The 10,475-nt window shown below is 47.6% G+C and overlaps 1 protein-coding gene across 1 annotated transcript; it reads left to right on the plus strand.

The window, feature by feature from the left end:
• The first annotated feature begins 1,869 nt into the window (after positions 1-1,869).
• Positions 1,870-10,241, plus strand: LOC119114135 (intraflagellar transport protein 27 homolog). The gene is made up of 6 exons (XM_037238347.1): positions 1,870-2,095; positions 4,154-4,233; positions 5,235-5,354; positions 6,872-6,989; positions 8,368-8,477; positions 9,206-10,241. Exons 1-6 carry the CDS (start codon positions 2,053-2,055, stop codon positions 9,302-9,304), a joined length of 570 nt encoding a protein of 189 aa, XP_037094242.1. The 5' UTR covers positions 1,870-2,052; the 3' UTR covers positions 9,305-10,241.
• The last annotated feature ends 234 nt before the right edge of the window (positions 10,242-10,475 follow it).

The following is a 10,475-nucleotide window of genomic DNA, read 5'->3' on the forward strand; positions in this document are numbered from 1 at the left end:
GTGAGGTCGATTTCATGTGGCGTCAGACGTTGTTGGACGTGTGTGGCTTTGAGAATTAAAAGGGTAAGTTGGTATGCGCGACTTTCAATGGCTGTCACGGGAACTCCCGGCCGGTAGCTGTAGGGCGGGCTGCAGGCTGCAACGCAGCACTAGCGTTCAGCATGTTTGATATAACTAGTAATGCTGTGGTGACGATTGTTGTCGGTTGATTACCGCTATCGGTTTTGTCGGTTGGTGTCGATTGTCTAGTTTTCGTTACTGTTCCATTGAACTTTCCAATATGGACGTCTAGTAACATCGTTCCATTTTTGGATGATATGATCTGACTTTTTACATTATCCGATAGGTCGTTGCAGAACAACACAAATTGCTGCGGTTTGTAGCAATTGATAAATCGCTGAATAATGACAAGACATTCAAACAGGGCCAGAAAACTACACCGAAGTCGACGAGACATATGCAAATCTTGCTTACAAAAAACGGCAGCATTGCAGCAAAACAAAAAGTACTTAAATAAAGATCGTACAAACACTGGATATTAAAAGTCTGATAAGCCGAGATAGCTGCACTCGACCGAACATGGCGTGGCAGTGTTGTCTTGGTTCGTTCCCTTTGTTCGTGAAACAATGGCTATAAACCTTTGAAATTTATAATAATTTGCTCTTGCATTTTTAATATCATGCTTGTCCTTGGGCTCCGGAAGGTTGGGTGACCAGCCTCACCGTTTTGGGGACTTGAACATCGGGGATGGGGGGGGGGGGGGGGGGGTAGCGGCCGACCAAAAGAATAGAAATCGACACCTGTGGTCGTACCGGTTGTACTTCTTGATCTGGCAATTTGGTTATTATATTTACAACTAGTGTCACAACATCTCAAAGAATAAGAGTTGTTGTGGCTTCACAATGGTAAGGTCTGGCACGCAAACAATCTTGAAAGTTTGATAAGAGCTACGTAGCCAAAGGTATATGAGAAAAATCTCATAAATGTGTCCTGAGCCTTCCAGATGCCGAAAAAAAAACTGAAGAATATCGGACTTGTGACCATATCAGCGCCATGCCTTAATTGGGTGCGACCATGTTGTCTCTGAATGCGTTGTGGCTGTCCCTGACCGTGCATGGCTTGCAGTATAAATCTTCAAATACACCATGTGTGCAATATAATCTAAATTCCAAGTTCATGCCAAATATTTGGCAGCCGGGATCTGAATGTAGTGTGGCGAAGATGCTACAATAGTCAATGTATTTACAACTGAAATGAATGTTTTGTCCACAAACTGTCCAGGAACTGCAAAAAATGACTGATTGGCTCGTAGCAAAAAGTTCGGTATATTCTATAGGAAACTGGTAGCAAAATGCTAGATCACTCCGGTTTTGAATGCACGACCTGTCGGTTATGGACCTTGCACGTTACGGATTAAGGTACTGAAGCCTTTGGTGTATGTTTCGAAAGTTGGAAAATTCACGGCGTACCGCGCATGAAAACTCTGACCTGGTACGCCACGGAGGTTTGGCTTTTCTAAAAAAAAAATATTTTACGGTTTGGCGCAAGATAATCAAGCAGCCTATATTTTGGTGCTGGTTTCATTGAAACTGAAGTAATAGAATTCGGTTCACAGCTCTGTGAAACCGAACTTTCAAACGTGAACTCTATGGGCTAATAGGAAACGTACGCCGTACAGCGGTTGTGCTACCAACGTACTTCGATTGGAGCTAGCGCGCAGATACCTTACTGCAGACTTAAAGCTCGCGTTGTTTTTCCTCTTATCAATATTTGCGCGCGAAGCAAATGAAAAGCGACACATGTAAGCACCTGTCCAGCCATCGATTGGTCTCTGGTTTGCGCGCTGGCCGTCGCGCCGGTTACCATAGCAACAGCAAGGTTCCAAAACAAACGAAATGCCAATGCTGGCTCCAGAATCGTGCCGTCCAGGCGGCAGCGACATTTTAAGCTCAGTTTTGCCAATGTCATCAACGATTAGAGCGCTTTGAAGTGTTTGTGCTGTGACGCATGGCCGAAACAAGAATACTGTAGTGTGGGGTTTTCCAGATCAACATGTCCCTTCCGAACGTCATACGAGGGCGATGCGCTGTGGTTGGTAAGTCCGTTTTTTATTTTCGTTGTGACTGTGTCCACAAAATTGATATCACATGCATACAGAAGGGAAGCTTATGTCGTATGCCACATCTCGGTGCTTTCCCTTCGTCTGTAGCATTAACTGCCTTCATGACAGATGTGGACGAATGTCTCAAGACGTGGGGCGCCGATAAGAATTTTGGGCTCAATTCTTTCCGTACGTTGCCATAGGACTAATGCTCAGCATTCTCGAAAAGGGGTGTGTCATGACGGCCACTGACTCCCCCGTTGCAAGCATTGGTGTTCCTACTCCAGTGCTTTAAAGTTGTCACTCGAGCTCTGCGACGCACTCGGTTGCTGAGGTTATATGGCGTCGCTTGCCTCTCACCCTGGCAGGAATGGCGAGCCAAGGCCCTAGAACTAACGACGGACACCGCGGGGAATTGAGCACCATGCCTCTGTTCCCCCAAACGCACAGAGGTTAACGGTGATGCGCTAATTACTATCCCATCGGCACCCAATGCTTGAAAGTCAACACGCGCCCGGGTGGCCGGCTGGATGCCCTTCGCTCTAGTAGGGAGTCAATTTGACACCCCCTGTGATTTCAGGAACTAAAGTAGCTGGAGACCCCAAATTCATCGGGTATGATAACCTGTACGTGAGCTCATTTGGGTCAGAGTTTGAGGTTCCTAGGTCATGATCTTCGGGTCAAATAAGGTCAAAGGCCAAGGCCAAATTTCAAGGCCAAATTTCTGTCTGGTCTCCAAAGGGCCCCTAGAACCTAGATAACTGTTCTAAGCAACACGTTACATGCTCATTTAAGGTCAGTGACCTTGTTTGATCTTTTGAAGGTCATGGCGATCAAAATCATACAAGGCTGCTGGAAGTGTTGCATTTGAATAAGCGGCAATGTTTACGCTAGGCAGTGTGCTCATAAAAACAACTTGTTGACCTGGATCATTTTAGGTCAATGACCCATTCCGACGTCTAAGAGGTCCATGGAAGGTATTTAATGCGGTTTCTGCTATCAACACATTCGAAATAAGTGCCAGAAACTATCCCTTAGCCTTTACCCAGCAAGCCCTAGGGTAATAAAACATGCTGGTTTTAACCTTGGTCTGACCTTCATACCTGACCCTAGGCCAATTTAATTTGTTTATTCAACTGTCATGTTGCCCAAAAAAGTACCTCAGAGATGTATGGCTTCCTCTAACACTCCACTGTTGGATCAGATTGAACTATTCACTAGAAATTGCCTTCGCTGAAACCATGGCTTGACTTTGACCTGTCCTAGGTCAGCGACCGTACAAGGTACATCTAAATTCTTGATTCCAGACGATCAGCTATTTAATTGTCTGCAGTTTTGCCAAATTTGGTGCGGCTATACCGTTTTGGAAACCGCGCCGTTTGGAAACCATTCCGGAATAGCCTTCGGGGGGTCAAGTTCACCCCTCACCCGAGCGCATGTTAGAATACAAAACGTATCTGCAGCTGCCGGTGTCTTGGGTTTTTTTAGCTAAAGAATGTACATATAAAAAACGAGGGTCATGTTCCGTTAAAATGAAGTGACCACATCCCGTGCCCCTGCCAAGACTCTGGCTGCGCCCCTGGTCCGGCTAGCACCCTTTCCAGTGGGCAGAAGTTTTCAGCGTCCAAGACAAGTGTGCGCCATTTGGCCGGTAAAAGGAGACAACAAAAACTTTGAAAATTTGTGAAGAGATTAGCAAATTATCTATTTTTTCGCTGCAGAGAAAAAATAATGAAATGTGCTTTTCTTGAATCTCAAAATTTATTGAGCTTTACAGTTCCTTACGCCATTATGTGTCTGATGAACTGTCCAGCAGTGGTGTAATTTTTTATAAAAGTTGCAGGGGGAGGGAAGGATGAGCAGGAAGCAATACTTTACCTGTACACTGTTTTGCCCGTAGATATACTAAAAGCTAGTTTTATCTCTAATTTCGCCTACTTTGTCGCATTTTTTTCGGTGTTGGGGGTGGGGGCGGTAAGATAAATACTTGAGCCCTTGCTGAATAAGAAGCTATGCCCCTGCTCTCTGGTGAACTGGATGGTGAACTTTCAGGAGAGAGCACGGCAGGGAAAACAGCCTTGGTGCAGGTCTTTCTATCGGATGGAGCCGACTACCCAAAGAACTACAGCATGGTAAGCCTGTTGCGGAACGCCAGATGGTGCAGTCTATCACTGCCGCCTCCTAGCCGGTCGTTTGGGCAGCTGCTGTATCATAAAAACAATGACTACGCCCCACGCACCACCAAAGGGCATGCTCTATGAATGAGTTGCCTACTGGGGTCGGAAGCTCGAGCTATTTCGCCGCTCTGTTTTTTGAGGAGAGTTTGTTGGGTCAAATTTGGAATTTTAAGTGTGTGCGCTGCATTGTAGGATATTACTATTTTGTCTCAGTGATTGTTGATGATTCGCTCCCGTTGACCTGATATTCCAAATGCCCAAAAAAATTCTGGAAGTTCAAACTTATCGGGTGTCCCCAAATGCTGATTTCCACTAATGCACCGCTCATATCGCGGAAGTATCGTTGGCATCGGTAAATGGTATACCGATTAAGGAGCTCATCAGAGCTGGCAGCGGATTCCGAACACCACAGTCTTTTGCGGTGGTGCAAACGATGCATTTGTTTACATCGATTGTTTTATTACTTGTGGTTTACTGAGTGTGGGTGGGGTATCAGTCCGACCTACACTTGCAAATTTGTGAAGATCTGCTCAGATACCTGATATTCCCAATTCCCGCTTCCACCCACCTCCCCAACCACTTCAACCCACTTCCCAGAACTTTTGCCGCACTTGACCAGGGTTCTCAAGGAATGCGCTACCAATGGTGTACATCAGCTGTTCAAATCGTTTGAGTGATTCACCCATTCTCAGAAGTTGCAGGCTCATTTCATAGGATTTTGATCGGGTATCGGGAATTTTTGATCGGGAAATTTTGGTCGCGAAAATGTTGATCGGGTTTCTAAGTCATGTAACCAACTGAGGTTACTTCAGTCGCAGCGGTACCCTCTGAAATTCGGCATCACATGAGCTCAGCGAACAGTGTTCGCTTTAGCTGACTGCAGGCATCGTTTAAGCGCAGGAAGTCCTGGTGAGACAGCGAGAGGCAGACCCTAGACCCCGACCCCCGTGTTGCAGACTTTCACGGTGGACCTGCACCAGAAGCAGGTGCGGATCCCTGACACGTCAGAGTCTGTGGAGCTCTTCATTTACGACGCTTCCGGCAAGAGCATCTACCGGGACGTCCTCAGCAATGTGGTGAGTCATCCTGACCTCAGCGACGCACCGCCGACAGCTGCATACAACAAGATTGCACAAGTGCTTGCGGGTTCCCTTTGCTAAGGGGCGAAGCTTCTGTGGACAATTTGTGTTTTGCATTATTAATGGATGTAAGTTGTTCAGTGCATTTGCGAGGAGCATTATTCACATAGATAAGGCGGTAGCAATAGGCTTATTCCTCGGAAAAAGAACAGGAGAGTGAAAGATGGGCTATTGTTGCTGTCTTATGTATCACGCGATGCATTCAACGTGATGCATGGGGCTCTCTGGCCAAACCGACTTCTGGCTGCCGGCATGCCTGACGGGAGCCGGGTGGGATGTGCTGACCACCAGGGACGTAGGTGGGTCATGGGAAACAATCTCCATCTGTAAGCGAGGTTTTCACGCGGTATAATGGGCTGAATGGCTTGCAACCTTGCCGTAAATCGGTGGGTGAGAGCCCGTCTCTCCCTCGCCCTCTCTATATACGCTACGTGGTGGGAGATGGCTGCTTCTAATGCCTGAAAACATGTTATCAGTTTCAAGTACAAAGGGCTAACACATTGGGAAAGCGTTCATTTCAACTTCAGATGAATGTTACCATAGCGGTTGCCGATTTGGTGTCACGTAGCATGTGTCGAAGGTGATGAGGTACAACAAGGCAGCAAATATGAATCTTCGGAAACACCATTTAGGGCATTGTTTAGTAATGAGCCTACGGCGTGTTCAATAGACGAAATTAGGAAATGTTCAGCTTTCAATTCGTGCTCTTTGAACTTCCACTACAATTGGGACGTCTTACGATTTCAAAGGTTCATGAAAACCGCACTCACTGCCACTGAAAATGCCAGATCTTCCTGACTTCGGCACTGTCATTTGTCAAAGCTGCTGCAACGGCACGCCTTATGGCGCTTCGAAACTGGACTCACGCTTCAACGAGCTCCTGCTGCCGAGAAACAGTGACAGCGTGAAAAACCTGGAAACTACTAATCCACTTTCGCCGCTTCTGTGCACGTGACATTGCATATGCAAAACGCAAATCTGGCCTCACGTGATTCCCTGCTCAATTCTCTATGAGATGTGGCCACGGTTTGAACGAGTGCTCGTTGACTTTGTCATGGGTCACACTTTCAGGCCACCCGTGCAAAACCAGTGGGGTAAAAGCGCACCTTGTGGCACGACGCCTGAACCCCGAACGTCAGGAGTTGCACCTGTCTTCGACTATACCAGTCGATGCGGCCCATCATTTGGGCGGATTAGACATTTGGGCGGAATAGATATTTGGGAAAATTGGACATCCCCGCCGAAAACCTGGTTTTTGAGTCCAGCCCATCTTTCTACTGTCACTCTGTGTGACGCTTCCGCGTCTACACAGGACATTCCTCGACAGAATCAGTCATTGAAACAGGCGGGTTAGCATACTGACGCTCGTGCGCGTGGCAACATCGCCGGAACACCGCTCGTCGTCTTGGCGAACAAGCCGATTGTGACCGTGGCGTGTGACCTCGATGTTCCAGCTGAACCCCAACCTGGTCATCATCGTGTACGACGTCACCAACGAGAAGTCGTTCCAGGCAGTTGCCGAGTGGCACAAGTTCATCAAGGAGGCCAAGAAGGACAAAAACACCATGCCCGGTAGGGGAGGCGGATGCCCGGCTAAGGTCACGCTCGTAGGATCGGTTGAAGAAGTGGGCCCTGGCGTGATCCAATCAAGACTCAATTGTGTACAAGTTTTTATCAACAACCAGCATTTTCAACGGTGAAACGTATATCTGGTGATCACGTGATGGCCATGCCATTCCGTTAAGGACCAAACAATGATATATGAGTGCTCGTAAGAATATTGTTGGAAAACTTTTATGAAGGTCTCTCGGCATAACTATGCGGATGCTGATCTCAAGCAGCAGCGCATCCAAAGCGGCCGCGGGAGTCTTGACCTCTCTGAGCATCTAAGTGTGGACTCTACGTCACAGAGAGTTGTCATGCTCCCGCTATGTCGGACTCTGAATGAGTCCCAAGAACATCCCGGGTCTATATGAGCTTAATCGTACCCAGTCGCGTACAAATGACCCAAGCAAATGCGTTCCTAATGCGCATAGCTCTGTAACCTAAATTCAATGAGACGCCTCAGTGTTGGGCTGTAACACGGCGCGCTTTGCAAGAGTGCCTTTTCAATCATAGAGTCCCCGAAAAAATACCCGGCCTTGCCTTGACGAAAATTTTAGTCCGCTTCTGCTGTTGCGGTCATCACTCGGTGATATCTGAATACCGTTCATCGTTACATCTGCTACGCCCTCCACCATGAACTGCAAACAACGTAACGTACAATGTTGTTGTTCTTTATGGCCATGGGTGTGAGAGAGTTGAAGGCCGGATAAGTCACACCTCACCCACTTTGTATCAAAAGCTGACCCAAACTGCCTTATTAAACTATGTTATGTCCGCATATGTACCTGCATTGGAAGCAGCCTTGGATGTTATTAAAGTTGCGATGGGTATTCCCCCTTCGTTTGTCGAGCGCGTAGGAATGCACTAAAAGTACATGAGGGACCTCGTCGTCGCACTTGTTCTGTAATGTTCTCTGTGACCCATGCGTCTGTGGAGATGTGCACGCTGCAAAGCTTTCCAAACCATAGAGCGCTGAGGACATTCGTCTCTGGTTTGTGATCCGGGTGTCCTGAACTCGGAGAGGTGTGGCGATGGCGATTGTAAGCGCCGGGGACACAGGAAGGCTTGAAAAAGTGATTACGCAAGGTAACTCAAAGCTCAATATTCGATGATGTCGATGCATTTTCGCGGTGCAGTTTTCACATGTAAGCGTTATGTACGCAAAAAATGTGGGAGTCATCGCAAAACCGGCCTCTGTTTCTGCGCCTCTGCCAAGAACGCCAGAAGCTGCATGCGTCGTTATTATTGTTAAGTCATCACACTTATCATTTCAAAAATTGGTGCCGAAAGCCACGGTGGGTTGCCTCCTCTGCTTGTTTGAAATGTTTTGCGCGTTTGCCGCCAGGGGTGCTGATGGCGTGCAAAATCGACCTGACTGAACGACGCATCATCAGTCCCAAGGAGGGCAATGACCTCGCCAACAAGCTGGGCTTCGTTTACATGGAATGCTCCGCGGTGAGTCATGAGTCACATGCATTGAATCGTGAATCAAGTCAATCCTAAGCAATAGCGCATAAGTTGTGAGGACGCAGCTGTCGTGCTAACGCATGATTCTTGCTGATGCATGAGTAATGGTAACACATGGGTCATGTGGGTCATGCCAATGACTGGGCCATGTGGCTATGTCTGTGAGGTTGATATATAAGCCATGTTAAATTACGACTATAGCGATGCCTGATTCAGGCTTCGGCTCGGCTTATGTTGACGCATGGTTCATGTCAAAGCGTGTCACACTACGGTATGAGCCATGACAACACACGCTAATGCAAATATGTTACTCGTGTTAATGGCATTGACCATGCTGGTGCACGAACGATAAAAAACGACCTGATCTCTTATGAGCTTTCCGGACATCACCGCAGACTCCATAGTTTTTACACGGACGCAAATGTCGCCAAAGTTCTCAGTTCTCACGTGAGGAAACGGGCGGGGGGGGGGGGGGTAATGAACCAAGTCTAAGTTGGTTCCTCGCTGGCTTTTCTTTATGATAAACGCAGCGGTTGAAGTTTATGCTTATTGACGAAGGCAAGTTGCCAATGTCCCCTGTGATGCAATGTACCCCCCACTCCTGTGTGTATGTTTGCCTAGATGGACGTATTGTAGACCAAGAGGGCTGTGCGCACAGTTTTACGGACAATTGATGTCACCCAGTTTGTGTACCATGTTGGCATGTCTTTTCGCAGAAGGAAAACCAGAACATCGACGACGCGTTCTTCTACCTAGCAAACGAGTGGCACAAGATGTACTCGAACGGTGTGAACTCGACGCTGAATGCTGCTTAGGAATGGGCGTGAAGCAGCACTCAAATGCATGAAGCCACCAAGACCGCGACGCCGCCTGTTAACCCATATCGCTGCTATGAACGTGTGACTCGGTTGGTGCGGTTGTGTGGAATCAGAACTGGGCGCAAACAATAAGGATAAAGGAGCAAGGTGGCTCGTCAACGCGTTGGCCAACACATGGTGCTTCAGCCGTGACGAGATCGTGTGGTCATGGAAGTAGAATGAGCAGGGCGGTGGCCTTGCTTTCGGTGATAAACATTATGTAACAGGCTCTTGTACTGGTCAGTTTGTGAGATAGTTGCGTGCGGATGCGCAAATCAGACAAATCCTGGGAGAAAGCGGACTCGAATATCAGGCTCTGACTTGGTGCGTTCTGGGAAAGCGAGGTCTCCCACGCCTGGTCCTGGCATTGCAACTGCGTGCGAAAGCGTCCGGAAAACAGGGTTACTAGGCGTTGAAAACTAGATTTCAGGGAGCGAATTGATGTCCCACATTATAGCTAGCATAAGGAGAGCATAGCGCGATGCACCACACGCCTGAAACTAAGTACATTGATTGAAAAAATGTTGCCAAAAAAAACTCAGGCTCACCTGAAAGGCAAAGAAAAATGGGACAAACGGACATGGCTTCGCAAGATGACAAAGATGCAAAGCACGTTTGTCTGATAAGTTTGCAACATGTAACCTTACGAATAGATCGCTGAGAGCATTCATGATTTCAGGTCGTTCTCGGTCTTCAGGGGTGGTTGATGCTTGCCAGTCCAGATGTGTTGTTGGATTAGACTGTGTTAGGGCCCAGCAGGAATCATTACAAACAAACAAACGTTTAGCAATGGTTATGATTATTGCCGGTGCAACCAGATGCACCGTCATTCCGGGGGGCATAGCATCACACGTGGCTACCCTGGTAAAAGCGATGACACCATTTTCAACGACTTACCTCACACAATAATTGCTTTGTTCTCCATGGAAGGTACCAGTATCATCTTGAGCCACAAATCACCGCCCCCGCCACGCCCTACCTACCGCCATCCCACAGAAATAAACTGCCGATGGTGTCGGAATCAATCGAATGGTTCTATTGACTCTTGATTCTCTCACATATGCAGTAGCTTTGTGGCTTATATCGGGGTCAATCGGTTCCCATAGTCCCTACAGTCTCCAGACTATTA

The sequence above is a fragment of the Pollicipes pollicipes genome, unplaced genomic scaffold, assembly GCF_011947565.3.
Source record: "Pollicipes pollicipes isolate AB1234 unplaced genomic scaffold, Ppol_2.1 Scaffold_7262;HRSCAF=8765_pilon_pilon_pilon, whole genome shotgun sequence".
NCBI lineage: Eukaryota > Metazoa > Arthropoda > Thecostraca > Pollicipedomorpha > Pollicipedidae > Pollicipes > Pollicipes pollicipes.